This window comes from Mustelus asterias, chromosome 2 (genome assembly GCF_964213995.1).
Source record: "Mustelus asterias chromosome 2, sMusAst1.hap1.1, whole genome shotgun sequence".
In the NCBI taxonomy this organism is placed as follows: domain Eukaryota; kingdom Metazoa; phylum Chordata; class Chondrichthyes; order Carcharhiniformes; family Triakidae; genus Mustelus; species Mustelus asterias.
The window spans coordinates 8,610,507-8,631,641 of NC_135802.1; the positions used below are offsets into that span (position 1 = coordinate 8,610,507).

Genomic DNA, 21,135 nt, shown 5'->3' on the forward strand with positions numbered 1-21,135 from the left:
TTCTTTTATTATAAAAAATAATTATGAAAAAGAAGCTGTTTAATTCTCGTATGAAATATGTAAATGGTAAAGAGTTTAGCATAACTGTAGATCGCTGCTTAATTGCTTATTTTTCCATAATGCATTTAAGCGAGGATTTTTTATTTGAGGATAGGGTGGAGTAAGCGTGCTGGGATATATAGACGTAGTTTAGGTGTAGAGCCGTACACTGCTTTGCAATGTGTAGGGGACCAGCTCACAGTCGAGGTTTGGGGGAATGCAAGTCAGGTTTTCTCGAACCTCTCTGCAAAGATAGAAGGGAAAAATCTGAGGGAAATGTCATCCCAGGATAATACAGACAGCCCTTCCCTGGTGTCTGGCTGCTTTTGAAAAGGGTTGATGGATGGTGGAAATAGGTTACACGTCCAAACTAGATCCAAAAAAATACAGGTTCACTGAGAGTGGAATGGAAGTTTAAAGTAGCCTTGCAAATGGAGGTATCCCTCGCCCTCTGTTCTATCTGCTCCTCACCTGAATGGCAATCTATGTGCAGGTGTTCCATGCTGTCAGGTAAGGTACAATAAAAGCCTCCCCACTTCACTATTGATTCGTTGCCCCGTTATAAACTCTTCTGCTTTTAGTTGCACACAGCAAAGTTGTTGTGAAGGTGATGTAAGAGAAATTGATCTGCTCTCTGCAGGTTTAGTATAAAAAATATTAATGTTCATATCTAAATAATTGTTTTCTGTATTTTAAATCAAACTATTTCAGTGCTCTCCTCAGTGAATGATGTCCATAAAGGGCAGATCAAATAGTGCATTCTTCTGCTGGGGCTAGAGAAACAGACACCATGTTCTTTTCATGGTCTGTGGAAGGAGTTCACTTGATGGACCATCTGGTCTCTCTTATATTTTATCTGCTTTATTGTAACCCCAACTGTTGAACTGGATCCTCTTTTCTGCTCCTCCTCTTATTGCATTAGTGTCTTTCCTATGCTGGGGGCCTTTGTAAAATACCAATTCATTGTTGACTAGATTCAGCTTTCTGCTTGCTAAAAGTAGGATTGGGATAGGCCAGATATGCTTTATTTTTCCCCCTTTAAGTATTTAAGTTACTATTGAACCTGCTCTCCAATTCCCCAACTCAATGTATTTGGGGAAAAAAATCATTCCGTTTAGCTTATATTGCCTCTTCTCATTCTTCCTACCAAGGTGAATCACTTCACACTCCTCACCAATAAATTTAATCTGCCATGTCTATGTCTGTTTCACTAATCTGTCACTATTCTTATCATTGCTTACTACCTACAGAAGTTTTGTGTCCATTTGCAAACTTGAAGTTATGCTCTACATTCCCAAGTCCATGTCATTAATATATCTACCAAAGAAAGCAGTGACAACTGGAGATATCACTGCACATTTCCTTCCAGTGTCAAAAACAAATGCTCATCATTACTGTCTGCTTTCTGTCCCATAGCTAATTACGTATCCACACTGCTGCTGTCCTTTTTATCCCCTAAACTTGGTAATAATGGTGCTTTTGAAAGTTAATTTACACAACACCCACTGCACTATCCTCACCATGGGACCTCAGCATGGATAGATTGAAGAAGCTGTGGTTGTTCTTTGAGAACAGAAACTTGAGCAGACATTTGATAGAGGTGCTCATGAGGCAGCTAGTCAGAGAAAAATGACTCCTTTTTTATGACCCTTCCTCCAAAAGGAGATATGGAGGAACGTTGCGAGTGGTTAGGATCTGGAATGCACTGAGTGTGGTGAAGATAAATTTAATCGTACCTTCTACAGGGGTATGAGGAAAGAGTGGGGGTGGAACTAGCTAAATTGCTCTTGTAGTGTGAGCCTGTATGGATTCAGCAGGCTGAATGTAATCCTATGCTGTAGCCATTTTATAATTCTGTGATCTGTTATTTCATCAAATAATTCAAATCAAGCTTGTCAAACAATTTGTCTTTAACAAGTCTATACTGGCTTTCGTTTATTAACACACATTTTTTTCAAATACCATTTAATTTTGGCCTGGATTATTGAGTTTTCCACCATTGACATTAACCTGTTACTTGGACAAAGTTCCCATATCTAAATGGATGGGAAGATTATGGCCAGAACCTTCACAATTTCCACCCTTTGTTCCCTCAGCAGCTGAGGATACATTCTACTTTTATAGAATGCTGCTAATTTATCAAATACAGGTATTGGACCCTGTATCCGGGAAGCTTGGGAATGGCTGTGTACTGGATACAGGGATTTTCTGGAATTTGAGTCCTGGGCAGGGTTTGGTGGAGAATAGGATAACTTAAAGCCGGGCTGATTTCACCACCAAGCTGATCCAGCCAGGACAAGGAAAGGATGATGGGTAGACTAGGCCGGCTTCTGCTGTTAATCCCGGACCTAGAGAGCAGGGAATCAGTGTGCTGTAATCTGGGATGACAGACAGTAATGCCTGATGGGATTGTGGTTTCCAGGGCAGGTCCCGGTTTTCAGCTCCTTCTGGATTTTGGGATGAGGGGTCCGGTACTTTCACCTACTCCGTATCTATTTTTATCGCATCCTGTTTTTCTACCTCCCCCTTTTTTATTGACATTGACAGCTTTTTTTTAGAACATTGCAATACAGGCCCTTCGGCCCTCGATGTTGCGCCGACCTGTGAAACTAATCTAAAGTCCATCTAACCTACACTATTCCAATATCCATATGTTTATCCAATGACCATTTAAATGCCCTTAATGTTGGCGAGTCCACTACTGCTGCAGGCAGAGCACTCCACGCCCTTGCTACTCTGAGTAAAGAACCTACCTCTGACATCTGTCCTATATCTATCACCCCTCAATTTAAAGCTATGTCCCCTCGTGCGAGCCATCACTATCCGAGGAAAAAGGCTCTCGCTGTCCACCCTATCTAATCCTCTGACCATCTTGTATGCCTCTATTAAGTCACCTCTTAACCTTCTTCTCTCTAACAAAAACAGCCTCAAGTCCCTCAGCCTTTCCTCCTAAGACCTTCCCACCATACCAGGCCACATCCTGGTAAATCTCCTCTGCACCCTTTCCAATGCTTCCACATCCTTCCTGTAATGCAGCGACCAGAACTGTACGCAATACTCCAAGTGTGGCCGCACCAGAGTTTTGTACAGCTGCAACGTGACCTCATGGCTCCGAAACGCAATCCCTCTACCAATAAAAGCTGACACACCGTACGCCTTCTTAACAACCCTATCAACCTGGGTGCCAACTTTCAGGGATCTATGCTCATGGACACCGAGATCTCTCTGCTCATCCACACTACCAAGTATCTTGCCATTAGTATCTTACAATTTTGTGAAGATAGATGCAGAGTAAAGGTAAAGTGATCATAGGCTGCTCTCCCCTTTTGAGGGGGAGAGCTGTCTGGTGGTGATTTATCCTCATTATTCTTCTTGTTCCTTAACGGTCCCACCTATGCCCATCCTTTTAGTACTTTAGTATTGTAAAACATCTTTGGGTTCCCTTCTGTATTGCCCGCTAATCGATTTTCCCCCTCAAACTCTCTCTTTGCCCCTCATATCCCTTTTCGTTACTCTCTAATTTTTATATCTCGATTGGTTCTCTACTGAATTCTGAACTTGACACTTGTCCATGAGCCTCCTTTTTCTATTTCATTATAGTTTCTATATCTTTAGTCATCCAAGGAGCTCTCCCTTTGGATGTCTTTCCTTTCCCCTTGATGAGAACGTGTTCAATCTGTATCAAAACTAACTCCTCTGCTTATTTCCAGACATACCTTCTTAGCTTTGATTCAAAGCCACTGAAATTTTAACTCGCTGAAATTAGTTGAACATTTTCACATGATTGTTCTTGTCCTTTTCCATAACGCTTCGTGATACTGTGATCACTGTCTCCCAAACGTTTTTCCACTGAAACAGTCTATTTGTCCCGAGAATTGCTCCTTTCTAATCAAGAAATTTCTCTTGCGCACATTTTAGGAATTCTTCCTGCTTTCTCCTCAGTAGTGCTATTTTCCTAGTCTATATTAGGTGAATTAATGTCTCATTATTATTACGCAACTTCTTGCATTTTTTTAAAAACTGTTCTCCCCTATCATCGTCCCATTATTTGGTGGCTTATTGTGCACACCCAGCAGTGCTATAGTTCCCCTATTATTTTTGAGTTCTAACCTAATTAATTCATCCTTTTAATCCTCAGCTGAATCATCCTGAAGTTTTTGCACAGCTATCTTTGATCAGTATTACCATCCCTCCTTTTCTTTCCTTTCCCATCTTTGTTCAATCCTTTGTAGCCAGAAATATTAAGTTCCCATTCCCCTCTCCCTGTTTGAACCCAGTCTCCACTACTGCTATTATAATCTCTGTGGGTACTTGCACCTGCAGTTCACCAACCTTATTTAGACGCATGCACTCCAAACCCATTTTGGTCTCCTTTGCTTTATCCCCATCTGATCCTTCCATTTCTGAACTATTCTTTACTCTCTGCAGATTTGTGTCCTTTATGCACGAAGCCCCTGTGCTTTGATTTAATTAGCACTTTGACAGAAAGGAAAGAGACATTCATGGTGAATTTGCATTTTAATGAATCCTTGTTTCTTAGTGCAACAGCAGTTATTTATTCATTCATGGGATTTGGATGTTGTTGGCAAGGCCAACATTTATTACCCATCCCTAATTGCCCTTGAGATGGTGAGCTGTTGCCACCTTGAAATGCTGCAGTTCCTGTAATGTAGGTACATCCGTCATGCTGTTAGGGAGGGTGTTCCAGGATTTTGACCCAGCAGCAGTGAAGGAACAGTGATATGTTTTCCAAGATGCAAAGAGGTAGCGGCTGCTGCTTGTACCTTTCTTTCAGCCTCCAGTAGCAGTAATTAGGTTGTGTTACCTAGTGGAATACAGCAAGGATCAGGTCTTGACCCGCAATTGTTCACTATTTACATTATTGACCCTGGAGGAAGGAACAGAATGTAAGGTTTCCAAATTTTCCGATGATACGAAGATAGGTGGAAGGGCATGTTGTGATGAGGGTATTGTGATTCTGCAATGGGATATAGATAGATTGGGTGATTGGATGAGAACCAGGCAAATGGGGTTCAATATGGGGAAATATGAAGTCATGTACTTTGGTAGCAGGAATCAAAAGGCAGATTATTATCTGAATGAAGAGAGACTGCAGGTGAGTGAAGTACAGAGGGATCTCACAAAAAGCTAGTAGGCAAGTCCAACAGGTCATTAAGAAGGTAAATGGTATTTTGGCCTTTATTGCAAAGAGATTGGAGTTTAAAAATAGGAAGGTTTTGTTGCAATTGTACAGGGTGTGGGTGAGGCTTCACCTGGAATACTGTATACCGTTTTGGTCTCCTTGCCTAAAAAGGATACAGTAACATTGGAGGCAGTCCAAAGGAGATTCACCAGGCTAATTCCTGGGATTAGAGAATTGTCCTATCGAGAGACTAAATAGTCTGGGTCTGTATTCCTTGGAGTTTAGAAGAGTGAGGGATGACTTTATTCAAACATATCAGATCCTGAGGGGGTTTGACAGGGTAGATGGTGAGATGTTTTCACTAGTGGGAGAATCTCGAACAAGGGGGCATAGCTACAAAGTAAAGGACCGGTCATTTAAAACTTGAGGTGTGTAAAAATTTCTTCTCGCAGAGGGTGGTGAATCTCTGGAACTCCTGGCTCCAGTGGGTGGTGGAGGCTGGATCATTAGAAGTATTCAAAGTGGAGATGGATAAATATTTGATGGATCGAGCAATAGAGGGCTATAGGAAGTGGCACAGAAAAGGTGTTGAGGCCGGCATAGATTAGCAGTGATCATACTGAATGACAGGGCAGGGTTGAAGGATCTGATGGCCTGCTTCTGTCTCTTGTGTTCATCATTACTCCAAGTTAGGTACCGCAGGGTCAGAAAAAGCATGTGATAGTAGTTTATAGGCAGTATTTATACAGTTGGACAGAGCATTAAACAAGAAATTATTGGAGGTTGTTACAAAGGTAATAATAGTTGTGGGGACTTTAATCTTCATATAGATTAGACCAATGAAATTGGCAAAAGTAGTGTGGAAGATGAGCTTGTAGAATGCTTTTGTGATTTGTTTCCTGTAGCTATATGTTGTGGAACCAACTAGGGATAAAGCTATTTCAGATCTAGTATTGTGCAATGAAGCACTGTTAATTAGTAATGTCGTAGGAAATAGTGATCTTAATACAATTGAAATCCATATTATGTTGGAGAACTACATACTCCAATCACAAACAAGAATCTTAAACTAAGAGGTATTGCATAAGTATGAGAGGAAGGCTGGCTAAGGTTGATTAGGTAAATCGACCAAATGTGATGGCAGTAAATAAACAATGGGAAACATTTAAAGAAATAATTCAAAATATTCAAAGATGCATACCATTGAAAAAACTCTGTCCATGGTGTAGCTTACCAAAGAGGATTAGATTAAAAGAAGAGGCCTTTAATGTTGCAAAGAATAATGGTAAATCTGAGGACCGAGTACCACGCAAAGGATAATACAGAAGATAAGGGCTTATGGAGTTTTTTGATTTGATTATTATCACGTGTTGGAACACAGTGAAAAGTATTGTTTCTTGCGTGCTATACAGACAAAGCATACCATTCATAGAGTATGTGGGGAGAAGGAAAGGAGAGAGTGCAGAATATAGTGTTAGTCATAGCTAGGGTGTAGAGAAAGACCAGCTTAATATAAGGTAAGTCCATTCAAAAGTCTGATGGCAGCAGAGAAGAAGCTGTTCTTGAGTCGGTTGGCATGTGATCTCAGACTTTTGTATCTTTTTCCCGACGGAAGAAGATGGAAGAGAGTATGTCCGCGGTGTGTAGGGTCCTTGATTATGCTGGCCGCTTTTCCGAGGCAGCGGGAAGTGTAGACAGAGTCAATGGATGGGAGGCTGGTTTGCGTGATGGGCTGGGCTTCGTTCACAACACTTTGTAGTTTCTTGCAGTATTGATTAGAGCAGGAGTCATACAAAGCTGTGATGCATCAAGAAAGGATGCTTCCTCTGATGCATCTGTAAAAGTTGGTGAGAGTCGTAGTGGACATGTTCGTAACCTGCAGATGTACTAGTTGAATGTGAAGCAAAGTGCTCTAACTTTGCAATTGAATGGAGTGGTCTGTGATTATTAATTGGTGTGGTTAAACATTGCTAACATTTTCAGGTTATTGAGTAGGAACAAGCCTTAAGTTTGCACCACCATGCGTTTGCGTGTGTAACTTATTTGTTATTGACAATTCATCAAACCGAGTGAACTCTGGCATCGAATGCTCCTCATCTTGCTCGGATTTCAAAAATGTCCGCAAAGCGCACTAACTACGTACATAACTGTAATACATAATAAAAACATAATTAAATACTTTGACCTGGCATCTGAAGACACAGCAAGAACATTTTACTTTCCCAGCATGTTAATACTGTTGTCGCTAGGTTGCATGTCTGTAAGTAATGCCATTCCTGCAGTGACACAGCAGCAATGTTGGAAAATGTGTGTTTTTTAAAAGCTGAATCATCTACTCATCTGGTTACAGCCCATCTATTTGTCACCCAATCCCATTATCTGCAGATTTAATTAAACTCCGCATTCATTATTGCCTTAGTAAGTGGAAGACGGAAAAGAAAATAAAAATGCTCTCCATATGAATTCCATCCAGTTTTAAATATTAAACTGAGTGTCTTTTAAAATGATTTGCAATCTGCTCATGTACTTGGTGACATTATCAGGCATGACATTGTGAAGTATAATATATACTCGAGCTTGGATCTTCTATTAACATGTGGAGCTTATTTCATGTTAATTTCAGTTGAAAAAGCAGCACGTAAAATTCTGTTTATACAGATGGTGGATATGTCTTACAGCAATGTAAAGAAAAATTATTTGACGATAATGCTCAAAACATCATTTTGCCACAGATGGCTCATTAATGGGATCAGGAAAAAGTACCTAGGCATGGCAGATGGATAAATTTTGGGGACTCAATAGATGGGGTTTTGACACCAAATTTTAATCCGAATGAAAGCGAGTTGACAGGCCTGGTTTTTCAGAAGGTTCCAGAGTTTCTATCTGTTGGGGAAGGGAGTGTAGATTTTGGTTAATGCACATTGGAGCACTGACTTATGTCCTGAACAGACATGGTTGAAAATAGTTGAGTCATGGCTTTCCAAGTCAGCTTTTCTCTTTTTGAACAGGGTTTGAATCTTGTTCCCTTCAGGCAGAAAAGCAGTAGACACAGGCATTGATGCCTTTGAATTGTTGTGAATTAGTATTCACGTTTGGATATGATCAAACGAAACTGGGCAACATTCAGGCTTGGGCTGAAATATGATAAGTAACATGCACATCGCTACACATGCCAGGCAATAGCCATCTCCAACAACAGGGATTCTAACCATCTCCCCTTGACGTTCAACAGCATTACCAACACTGAATCTTCTACCATCAACACCCTGAGGGTCACCATTGACCAGAAACTGAACTGGGCCAGCCACATAAATACTGTGGTGATGACAGCAAGCCAGAGGCTAGAAAATCTGTGGTGAGTAACTCAGCACCCGATTTCCCCCAAAGCCTGTCCAACATCTGAAAGACATGTGTCTTTGGGGGAGGTAGTGGTAATGTCACTGGACTAATAATCCAGGCTCTGGGGATGTGAGTTTGAATCCTGCCACAGCAACTGGTGGAATTTAAATTGTTAACATCTGGAATTAAGAAGCGAGTCTCAGTAATAGTGACCATGAAACCATTGCCATTTGATATTTTTTTTAAACATCCATCTGGTTGACAGATTTCCTTCTCTAAAGGAAATTAGCCTGGCCTATATATGATTCCAGACCCATGTAGTGGGTCAGATCTCAAAAAATGATGAGACAGAGTACAGGAAAGAGACAAAGAATCTGGTGAATTGGTGCAACAACAATAACCTTTTCCTCAGTGTCAGTAAAATGAAGGAGATAGTCATTGACTTCAGGAAGCATAGTGGAAGAAATGCCCCTGTCTACATCGACAGAGGACGAAGTGGAAATGGTCGAGAGCTTTTAAGTTTCTAGGTATCCAGATCACCAGCAACCTGTCCTGATCCCTCCACGCCAATGGTATAGTTAAGAAAGCCCACCAACACCGCTATTTTCTCAGGAGGCTAAGGAAATTCAGCATGTCTCTACAATTCTGACCAATTTTTACAGACTCCCCATAGAAAGCATCCTTTCTGGATGTAGTACAGCTTGATGTGGCTCCTGCTCTGACCAAGACCGCAAGAGACTGAATGTAGCCCAGTGCATCACACAACCAGCCTCCTATCCACTGACTCTGTCTACACTTCCCGCTGCCTCGGAAAAGCAGCCAGCATAATCAAGGATCCCACACACCCCGGACATACTCTATTCCACCTTCCGTCGGGAAAAAGATAAAGTCTGAGGTCACGTACCAACCAACTCGAGAAGAGTCTCTTCCCTGCTGCCATCAGATTTTTGAATGGACCTACCTCACATTAAGATGTTTCTCTAGCTATGACTGTAACACTACATTCTGCACCCTCTCCTTTCTTTCTCCCATATGTACTCCATGAATGGTATGCTTTGTCTGTATAGTGTGCATGAAACTATGCTTTTCACTGTATAGCAATACATTTGACAATAGATCAAAATTAAAAAATCAGTGTGGTTGACTTTTAAATGCTCTCTGACCTGGACTAGCAGTTGTATCAAACTGCTCCAAAGTCTATAAAAAGGAGTAAAACCAGGAGACCAACTGGCATAGGCCTAGGCATTGGGAATGACATGGCAAACCTAACTCTATCAACCCTGCAGAGTCCTCCTTAACATCACCTGGAGGCTTGTGCCAAAATTGGGAGAGCTGTCCCACAGACTAGTAAAGCAATAGCCTGACATTGTCATACTCATGGAATCATACCGTACAATGTCCCTGACGTCACCATCACGCTCCCGGAGATAGTGGCATACAATCAGGAGGCATTTGTCCTGTGAGTTCTTAACATGGACTCTGGACCCCATGAAGTCCCATGGCTTCAAGTCGAACACGGGCAAGAAAACCTGCTGCTGATTACCACCTGCTGTCCTTCCTTAACTTATGAATCAGTACTCTACCATGTTAAACACTGAGAAGGAGCACTGAGGGTTGCTAGGGTACAGAATGTTGTTTGGTGGGGCCCTTCAATGTCCATCACCAGGAGTGACTTGGTAGCACTACTATTGTCCGGGCTGGCTGAGTCTTGAAGGGTAAAGCTGCTAAACTGGACCTACAGCAGATGGTGAGGGAACTAACGAGGGAAAAACCTACTTGACCTCCTCACCAACTCCCTTCCACAGATGCATCTGTCCATGATAGTATTGGTAGAAGTGACCAACGCATAGTCTCCGTGAAGACAAAGTTCCACCTTCAAATTGAGGATATCCTCTAGCATGTTTTGTGGTGCTACCACCATGTTAAATAGGGTAAATTTTGCACAGTTCTGGAAGCTCAAAAATGAGCATCTATGAGATGCTCTGGGCCATCAACTGCAGCAGATATGTACTTGACCATAATCTAACCTCATGGCCTGGGATATTCCCTCACTCCACCATTACCACCTAGCCAGGAGATCAACCATGGTTCAATAAAGAAAGCAGGAGGGCATGCCAGGACCAGCACCAGACATAACTAAAAATTAGGTGTCAACCTGGTGAAACTACAGGACTAGTGTGCCAAGCAGTGAACGCTGTCATCTGAGCTAACTCATCCCACAACCAACAGATCAGATCCAAGATTTGCGGTCCTCCCACATCCAGACTTGAATGGTGTTAGACAATTAAAACAGCTCACTGAAGGAGGAGGCCACTCAAATATCCCCATCCTCAATGATGGAAGAGCCCAGCACATAGAATCATAGGTTCCCTACAGTACAGAATGAGGCCATTCGACCCATAGAGCCTACACCAACAAGAATTCCACCCAGGCCCTTTTCCCTTAACCCATGTATTTACCCTGCTGTTTCCCCTGACACTAAGGGGCAATTTAGCATGGCCAATCCACCTAACCTGCACATCTTTGGCGTGTGGGAGGAAACCCATGCAGATATGGGGAGAGCATGCAAACTCAGACAGTCACCTGAGGCTGGCATTGAACCTGGGTCCCTGGTGCTGTGAGGCAGCAGTGCTAGCCACTGTGCCATCGTGCTCTCCATATCTGTGCAAAAGATAAGGCTGAAGTGTTTGCAACAAATTTCAGCTAGAAGTACCAAGTGGATGATCAATCTCGGCCTCCTGCTGAGGCCCTCAGCATCACAGATGCCAGTCTGCAGCCAATTCGAATCACTCCACATGATATCAAGAAATGGCTGAAGGCCCTGGATGCTGAAAAGCGATGAGCTTCACAGTATTCCAGCAATTGTACTGAAGACTTGTGCTCCAGAACTAGCCAAACTGTTCCAAGCTGGCTCCTGCTCTGCCGAAGACTGCAAGGAACTACAAAAGGTCGTGAATGTAGGCCGATCCATCACGCAAACCAGCCTCTCATCCATTGACTGTCTACACTTCCCGCTGCCTCGGCAAAGCAGCAACATTATTAAGGACCCCACGCACTCCGGACATTCTCTCTTCCACCTTCCGTCAGGAAACAGATACAAAAGTCTGAGGTCACGTACCAACTGACTCCAAGAACAATTTCTTCCCTGCTGCCATCAGACTTTTGAATGGACCTACCTTGCATTAAGTTGATCTTTCTCAGCACCCTAGCTATGACTGTAACACTACATTCTGCAGTCTCTCCTTCTCTAGGAACAGTACGCTTTGTCTGTACAGCTGGCAAGAAACAATACTTTTTACTGTATCCTAATATATGTGACAATAAATCAAATCAAAATCCAGCATGGCTACAGCATTGGCATCTACCTAACAATGTGGAAAATTGTCCAGGGATGTCCTGCATTCACACAGCAGGACAAATCCAACCTGGGCAATTACCACCCCATCAGTCTTCTCTCAGAAACAAAGTGATGGAAAGGGGTCACCGACTGTGCTATCAAGCAGCACTTACTCAGCAGTGATCTGCTCATTAACACTCAGTTTGGATTCCTCCAGGGTCACTCAGCTCTTCACCTCATTACAGTCTTGGTTCAAACATAGACAAAAGAGGTGAACTTGAGGTCAGAGTGACACTCCTGGACATCAAGGAGCCCTAGCAAAATTGAAATCAGTGGGAATCGGGGAACACTCTCCACTCATACCTAGCACAATGGAAGATGGTTATGGGTCAACCAAATCAGTTTCAGAACATCACTGCAGGAGTTCCTCGAGTAGTGTCCAAGGCCAAGGTAGTGTTCAGCTGCTCTATCAATCATCGTCCTTCTGTAAGGTCAGGAGTGGGGGTGCTCACTGATGATCACACAATGTCCAGCACCACTTGCAACTCCTCAGATCTGAAACAGTCCATGTCCAAATGCAGAAAGACCTGGACAATTGTCAGTTTTAGGCTGATGATGGCAAGGAAAATTTGCACCATCCAGGACAAAGCAGCCTGCTTGATTGGATCCCCACCCACCAGCTTCAACATCCACCCTCTTCACCACTGGTGCACTGTGGCAGCATTGTCTGTGAGATGCATTACAGTAACTCACCTAGGGTCCATCCACAGCACCTTCTAATCCTCTGATCTCTATCACCTAGAAGATCTAGGGCACCAGATGCATTGAATACCACATGGGAAACCATCACTTGTAAGTTCCCCTCCATGTTGCAAACTATCCTGATTTGGAGCTTTATTGCTGTTCCATCATTGCTGCTGGGTCAAACCTCTCTAACTTCCCAACAGCGGGTGCTGTAGGTGCAGCGGCTCACCACCTTCTTGAGGGCAATTAGATATGGGCAACAAATGCTGGCCTGGGTGGCAGCGTTTACATCCACGAAAACCTGAAGTCTCTTTCCACTTTCTGCCCTAGTGGTATTGATATGGAGTTAAACATGGTTTGTTGGGGGGAGGTAATGGCAAGACTATTAATCCAGAAGCTGAGCTAATGTTCTGGGGACGTAGGTTCAAATTCCGCCACTGCAGGTGGTGGAATTTAAATTCGATAAAATATTTGGAATGAAGGATCTACTGATGACCATGAAACCATTGTCGGTTGTGGGAAAATCTGTCTGGTTCACTAATGTCATTTAGGGAAGGAAATCTGCCATCCTTACTCGGTCTGGCCTACATGTGACTCCAGAGCCACAGCAATGTGGTTGACTCTCAACTGCCATCGGGCAACTAGGAATGGGCAATAAATGCTGGCTAGCCAGTGATGCCCATGTCCCACAAATGAATAAAATAATTGGTTTGGAGCTGATTGTACTTATAAAATCCGAAAGAAGTGCTGGTTAGGGTGCATTAGTCATGCTAAACTCTCCCTCAGTGTACCTGAACAGGCACCAGAGTGTGACGATAGGGCATTTTTGCTGTAACTTTATTGCAGTGTTAATGTAAGCCTACTTGTGACACTAATAAATGAAACTTTTAAAATGTTAAACTTGTGGGCAATTATCCACGACTTTGGTGTAAATTGCATTTGTCCACTGTTACAGTGGACTAGAATGCTGTATGAGGTTTTACTAGCATTTGGTGAATGACGTGAATAAACGGAGAAACCCTTTGTCTCTGTTTTTTCAGTGTAACATTCAGGCTGCACACAATCTGAGGTCGAGTTAAGGAAGCATTCAGTTTACAGAACATGCTGTTTCCTGAAACTTCCAGCAGAAAATGTAGAACAGAACACAAACTATGACTAATTGATTTTTAAAAAATACATCAACTTAATTTCAGTGTCTCATCTGGAGTTTTGTATATCTTGTCTTTGCGATTCTCTTGACTAAAATTAAGCTTCTCAGTCTTTTTTTTCAGAAAGAAACAAAATTTGCACAAACTGCAGTATTAACTTTCTTCAACAGGTTCTTCAAGCTATGAACAGTCTCTGCTGCAGAACATGATCTGTGTCTTTTGTTTAGAATTTATCCGGTTCGCTCATTTTTTTTCAGAATGTTCTGTTTTTATTTCTGTTGATAAACTGTAGGTCAATTATATTTCAGTACGTCACATAGAACAATCCAAGTGGCATTGTGTGGTGATGGTGGTCTGAAACTGGATAATTATTTTCCACTATTAGTAATTTAAAAAGCAGCACTTTCAGCCTACTGAAGTTTTAACAAGAACATGCTCATGTAAGAAAACTAAGACGGCCCCAGAGCGAGGTGACTTCCTGCAAGCTGCGCCCGGCATTCCTTCTAATTTTATCTTTTACACTCGTTCTATGCTTCTAAAACTTCATTCTAACTTTTTTTCACATTCTGCACTCTCTCATTTCCTTCTCTATGAACGGTATGCTTTGTCTGTATAGCACGCAAGAAACAGTACTTTTCACTGTGTACTAATACAATTTATTGACAAATCAAATCAAAATGTGGATTTATGTTGTAATGCTATTGTTGAAAGGAACAAGGGCACACATGCACGGGAATACCACAACCTGCAAGTTCTCTTCCAAATCACTCTTCATCTTGACTCAGAACTATGTTGTCATTTCTACATTGTCATTGGGTCAAAACAGATCATTTACGGTGGGCCAAATTTTATCCAGACTACCCACGCAATGTTGTGATGAATCTTCTTAATCAGACCGCGCACCATGTTAAAACAGAAATAATCAGACTTTTAAAAGCTTGTGATTTTAATTATCTAATTTCAATGGGAACAAATTATTCAGGTCCCAGACTTGCTTGTTACTGAATTTATAAATTGCTTCCGAGGTTTGGGCCTGATATCAAGAATTAGGAAGGATGCCAGCATGTGTTGCTATGATGAGCTACTTGCAAAAGGCCACGTATTCCAGTTGCACGTGCCTCCCTTTTAAAACATCACTCAAAGGATGTGGGCCGCCATCAGGGCTGCTAGCTGAAGAAGAGAATTGAAGATTTCCCCTCAGACACTGAGTGGAGCTGACTGTCTCTGTTCTGTTGGCTAACTACATATTAGAGTTTCTATGCCCTGGAATTATTTTACCTTTCTTCATATTTTAAAGAGGAGGTCAGGAGAAGATCTGATGGTTTTTCTGTGCTAAAGCCAATGAATGGGCAGTTTGTTACTTGGGACACCCATTATTAGCATAAACTTAACAGCAACTTGCTGAGCTAGAATTGGAAGAGCTTTAATCTGCAACTTGTTAGTTGCTTTACTCTCAACTTCCACTTTTAACAGCAGTGCATGATGTGATACAGCTGGAGGGGATGGCTAAATTTGGGCAGATCACCCACCCAAATGTGCTGATTCCCACCAGAATATGATCCAGGGACATTGCAACAAAACTTGGTACAAGGGCCTTGTAACAATTTCTATAGAAACATCCAAATGTGAGGTTTGTAAAATTGTTACTTTTTGGGATTGTCTCTAATTTAGGGTAAAATGGAGGAATAAAGGGTGGTCTGTTCTGAATTCTACCCGACAACAAGCTTCGGTGGATTGGTTGTCAAAATGGCACCCAGGTTGTCTTGCTGGGAAGAAGGTGCTTGATATTCCTACCTGTTTTTAAAAAAATAACCAGTGCAGTTCTGCTGGCGGTGGATAGACATTTTGTCTCTTGGAGGTATTAGGAATGTCAGTTTTTGTAAATGGCTATACTTTAAACTGTCTATATGATTCCAAGAAAAATGGAGTTGGTGTTCTAGAGAAAAGCTAATTTGCATTTCTACCTGGATACATGGCCCATGTAATTCAAATTGCCATGGAGATGGGCTTTGAGACCAGAAGAGTCCATATCAAACCATTGTACTGTCAGCCTACAGGGACTTCTCAGATATCACTCAACCTGACAAATGGGTGCATCTGAAAGAATGAGAGAGAGAGAGAAAAAGGATAGAGGGAATGTGGATGGGAGTTGAAGTTCATGATTTAAACGAAACTAGAAGATTTACCTAGCTTTTGCTAGAGAGGAATCTCCAGGGTAAATTTAACTATGAAAGTCAGTTTGGGGGTTAGAAGTTATCTGGCTGGAAAAGGGAAAAGATGGAAGCCATCAGGAGTTTAAAAATAGCTTTGGACTGTCTCCTGGAAAATGAAGCTTCCACTTGAGGAACAGAGTGAAGTACAACCTTGGAGGAGGATTCTTAGTGGATGTTTAGGCAGTTTAGAGTACAAGGTGCTTGATGTATAGTGTTTAGACAAAAACAAAATGCTGGAAAAACTCAGCATGTCTGGCAGCATGTGTGGAGAGAGAGGGAGAGAGAGAGAAACCGAGTTAATGGAGAGATTTAGCGGGCCCGTTCATGATGGGCACAAATCCTGTTATGGTCACTAATCTCGTGAGAGGGCCATAATGGAATTTGGGCTGCTGAGATTTATGTTTGAGATCTTCCCTGTGCCCCCACCAGTGACATGATCACGTTCATGCCCAGGTTCATGGGGCACATGGTGGCACAGTGGTTAAGACTGCTGTCTCACAGTGCCAGGGATCCGAGTTTGATTCCCAGCTTGGGTCACTGTGCGGAGTTTGCCCCGTGTCTCCGTGGGTTTCCCCTCTCAGTCTGAAAGACGTGCTGGTTAGGTGCATTGGCCATGCTAAATTCTCCCTCAGTGTACCCAAGCAGGAGGTGGAGTATGGCGACTAGGGGAATTTCACAATAACTTCATTGCAATGTTAATGTAAGCTTACTTGTGATACTAATAAATAAACAGGTTCACTTGACTGATTCCTGGGATGAAGGAGTCTTTTGTAGAAGGGGTTGAGCAGGTTTTTATTTAAAGTTTATTTATTAGTCACAAGTAGCATACATTAACAATGCAATGAAGTTACTGTGAAAATCCCCTAGTCGCCACACTCTGGCACCTATTCAGGTACATTGAGGGACAATTTAGCACGGCCAATGCATCTAACTCGCACGTTTTTGGACTGTGGGAGGAAAGTGGAGCACCCGGAGGAAACCCATGCAGACACAGGGAGAACGTGTAAACTCTACACAGACAGTGACCCAAGCTGGGAATCGAACCCGGGTCCCTGGTGCTGTGAGGCAGCAGTGCTAACCACTGTGCCACCGTGCCGCCCCTCTAAATTGCATCTAAACTACTCTAAATTGCAGAAACATCCACCAAAAAATCCTCCTCCAAGGTTGTACTTCACTCTGTTCCTCAAGTGGAAGCTTCATTTTCCAGGAGCCAGTCCAAAGCTATTCTCAGCTCCTGATGGCTTGCTTCTTTGTCCTTTTCCAGCCAGATAACTTCTAATCCCCAAACTGACTTTCATAGTTAAATTTACCCTGGAGATTCCTCCCTCTAGCAAAAGCTAGGTAAATCTTCTAGTATAGGTTGGACCTATACCCATTGGTGTTTAGAAGTATGTGAGATGATATTGAAACATATAAGGACCTGATATGTCGCAGAGTGGATGCTGGGAGGGTGCTTAGGCTTTTTGGAGAGATTAGAACTAGAGGACCAAGATTAAGGGATTGCTCACTTAAGATTGAGATGAGAAGAATCTTTTTCTCTCTGGGCTGTTGGTCTGTGGAATTCTCCTCCCCAGAATGTGGTGGAAGTGGGTCGTTGAATATATTCAAGTTGTGTTAGATCAAGTTTTGGTTGATAGGGGACTCTGGGGTTGTGGGTACAGGTGGGAAGGTGGAGTAGAGGCCACAGTAAGATCAGCCATAATTCTACCGAATGGCAGGGCATGCTCAAGGAGCTAAATCACCTACTCTTTTTTAATTTTAATTATTGTGTACTTGCATTCTTATAGTCTTTGAGGCTTAGTTTTAGGTGGCACAGTGGTTAGCACTGCTGCATCACAGTGCCGGGGACCCGGGTTCAATTCCGGCCTTGGGTGACTGTGTGGGCTCTGCACGTTTTCCCCCTGTCTGTGTGGGTTTCCTCCCACAGTCCAAAGATGTGCGGGTTAAGTTGATTGGCCATGCTAAATTGCCCCTTAGTGTCAGGGGGATTTGCAGGATTAATACGTGAGGTTACAGGGATAGGGCCTGAGTGGGATAGTTGTCAGTGCAGGCACGATTAGCTGAATGGCCTCCTTCTGCACTGTAGGGATTCTATGCTTCTGTGCTAGTTCTGTGCCTTATTATAGTGCAACTGTTCACTAAGTCCTTCGGCAAGCTCTTACAGCCGATAGACAGGGAAAGAAAGGATCGATTTACATTTATAGCACACCAGGTTTCATCTCAAAGTTTACAGTGAATAAACTACTTGTGACACCAATAAATAAACTTTAAAACTTAAAGTACTATAGAAGTGCACTCACTACTGTCATGTGGGACAAAGTGGCAACCAATGAGGTGAGTCTGTTTTTGTTAGAGTTGGAAATGAATACGAGTTTTGTGACTGAAAGGATGGTGTGATTAGCCACTCGAATGCACGTTTCCTATTCCTGTCAGTCCACAGAAAGGTGTTTCTATCTTGCTGTATATCATGCATTGTTCTGTTTGAATTCCTGTGCACTCAATTATTTCACAGTAGATCTCAGGAGATGCGCCTTCAGACAAATGTCTTTTTTTTACCCAGAAAGAGATTTGCTTCTCTGCCGCACTTTCCATGACTGCAATATGTCCCAAAACATGTTACAGCTAATGCAGTATTGAATTGTGCAATGGTTACACCAACACAGAAGATGGTGATTTGGCCCATTACCTTCATGCCAGTTTTCTGTAAAACTGATTAAGCCGGTCCCACATCCTGACCCTTTCCCTGTAACATAAGAACATAAGAAATAGGAGCAGGAGTAGGCCATCTAGCCCCTCGAGCCTGCCCTGCCATTCAATAAGATCATGGCTGATCTGAAGTGGATCAGTTCCACTTACCGGCCTATAACCCCTAATTCCCTTACTGATCAGGAATCCATCTATCCGTGATTTAAACAAATTCAACAAGGTAGCCTCCGCCACTTCAGTGGGCAGAGAATTCCAGAGATTCACCACCCTCTGAGAGAAGAAGTTCCTCCTCAACTCTGTCCTAAACCGACCCCCCTTTATTTTGAGGCTGTGCCCTCTGGTTCTAGTTTCCTTTCTAAGTGGAAAGAATCTCTCCCTCTCTACCCTATCCAGCCCCTTCATTATCTTATAGGTCTCTATAAGATCCCCCTCAGCCTTCTAAATTCCAACGAATACAAACCCAATCTGCTCAGTCTCTCCTCATAATCATTTTTTCCCTTCAGGTGCCAATTTCCTTTGAAAACTATGGTTGAATCCATCTCCAGCACACTCTTGGGCAGTGCATTCCAGATCCTAACCAATTGCCGTGTAAAAAAAAAAAAATGTTCCCCCTTATGATTCCTTGGTTCTTTTGACATTTACCTTAAATCTGTGCCATCTTGTTCTCACCCTTCTGGTAATTTGAACAGTTTCTCCCTATCTACTCTGTCTAGACTCCTCATGACTTACAATACCTCTATCGAATCTCCTCAACATTCTCTTCAAGGAGAATAATCCCAGTTTCTCCAATCCATTCACTGAACTGAAATCCCTTATAGAAACGTAGGAGTTATGAGGGGCCATTCGGATCTTTGGGTCTGCTCCACCACTCAATAACATCATGGCTGACTTGGTTATGGCCTCAACTCCACTCTCCTGTCTGCTTTTGATTAGCTCATCTATTAAAAATCTATCTAACTCAGCCAAATTCAGCCTCCTTTCTGAAGAGGGTTTTGGACAATCAACCCTCTTGAGAGAAAAAAATTCTAAACGTCAATGGGGAGAGACCCAACCAGTTCAACTTTTCTTCATAGATAAGCCCTTCATCTCGGGAATGAGTCAAGTAAACCTTTTATGAACTGCTTCAAATGCAGTTGTGTCCTTTTTCAAATAAGGAGACCAAAATTGTGCACAGCACTCTAGACATGGCCTCACAAGTCCTGTACAACTACAGTGAAACTTCCCTATTTTTATATTCCATTTCTCTTGCAATAAATGGCAACATTCCATTTGCCTTCCTAATCACTTGCTGTATCTGCAAACTAATTTTATTGTGACTCATGTACTTAGGACACCTAGATCCCAAGTTCTGTAATATCTCTCCATATTAATTTTCTATTCCTCCTGCCAAAGTGGGCAATTTCACATTTTCCCACATTATGCTCTGTCAATTTTTTTGTCCAACCACTTAGTTTTAAGTTTATTTATTAGCCTATTAAAGTTTATTCACAAGTAGGCTTACATTAACACTTCAATGAAGTCAGTGTGAAAATCCTCTAGTCGCCACACTCGGGTACACTGAGGGAGAATTTAGCACGGCCAATGCACTAACCAGCACGTATTTTGGACTGTGGGAAGAAACCGGAGCATCCGGAGGAAACCCATGCAGACAAGGGGAAAACGTGCAAACTCTACAAAGACAGTGACCCAGGCTGGGAATTGAACCCGGGTCACTGGCGCTGTGAGGCAGCAGTGCTAACCACTGTGCCACCGTGTCTATACCTCTTTGTAGACTCTTTACTCCTTGTGACAACTTACTTTCCTACTTATCTTGGTGTCACCAGCATATTTAGCTACCATACATTCGGCCCCTTCATAGACGTTTTGATGTAGATTGCAAATAGTTGAGGCCCCAGTCTCTCTCATTTGTGTATCGAAGACGTTTAGATTCCTTTTTATGTTAGCTGGTAGTTGAACAGGTTGAATCTGCACCCATTGAAGTTTAGAAGCATTGGGTGATCTTACTGAAATGTAAAATACTCAGGATTTGATAAGGTGGAGACTGAGAGGGTGTTTCCACTTGTGTGAGAGATGAGGATACAGCTGAAGAATAAGAAGTCTACCGTTTAAGACTAAGATGTGGAAATCACTATCCCAGAAAGCAGTGACATTGAATTTATTCAAGGAAGAGTTAGACAGATTTTTGATAAGCAAGGAAGTCCAGGGTTAAAAACACAACCAGATCAACTATGATATTGAATAGTGAGCGGAGCAGGCTCAACGGGTGAGTAGCCTCTGCTCCTGTCTTTTCATAGCCTGTCTCTTTGCCTCTAATTTCCTTTAAAGCTCACCCCCACCCCCAACATTTCTATATTCAGCCTGATTTTCACTTGTGCCAACCTGACATTTGTCTCTCAGTCATTTCCACTTCACCTTGCACTCTCTCTTTTCAACCTGTTCTGGCTTGGTTGCCCTCCGTTGTACCTC

The 21,135-nt window shown here is 42.5% G+C and overlaps 1 protein-coding gene across 1 annotated transcript in view; it reads left to right on the forward strand.

Annotated features, from left to right (window-relative positions):
- Nucleotides 1-21,135, forward strand: part of LOC144505265 (rho GTPase-activating protein 39-like) — a 228,372-nt gene that overhangs the window by 27,547 nt on the left and 179,690 nt on the right. Inside the window, exon 2 of the mRNA XM_078231318.1 lies at nucleotides 8,415-8,537. Within this exon, the coding sequence (XP_078087444.1) occupies nucleotides 8,415-8,537 (123 nt within the window). The remainder of the gene's footprint in view (nucleotides 1-8,414; nucleotides 8,538-21,135) is intronic.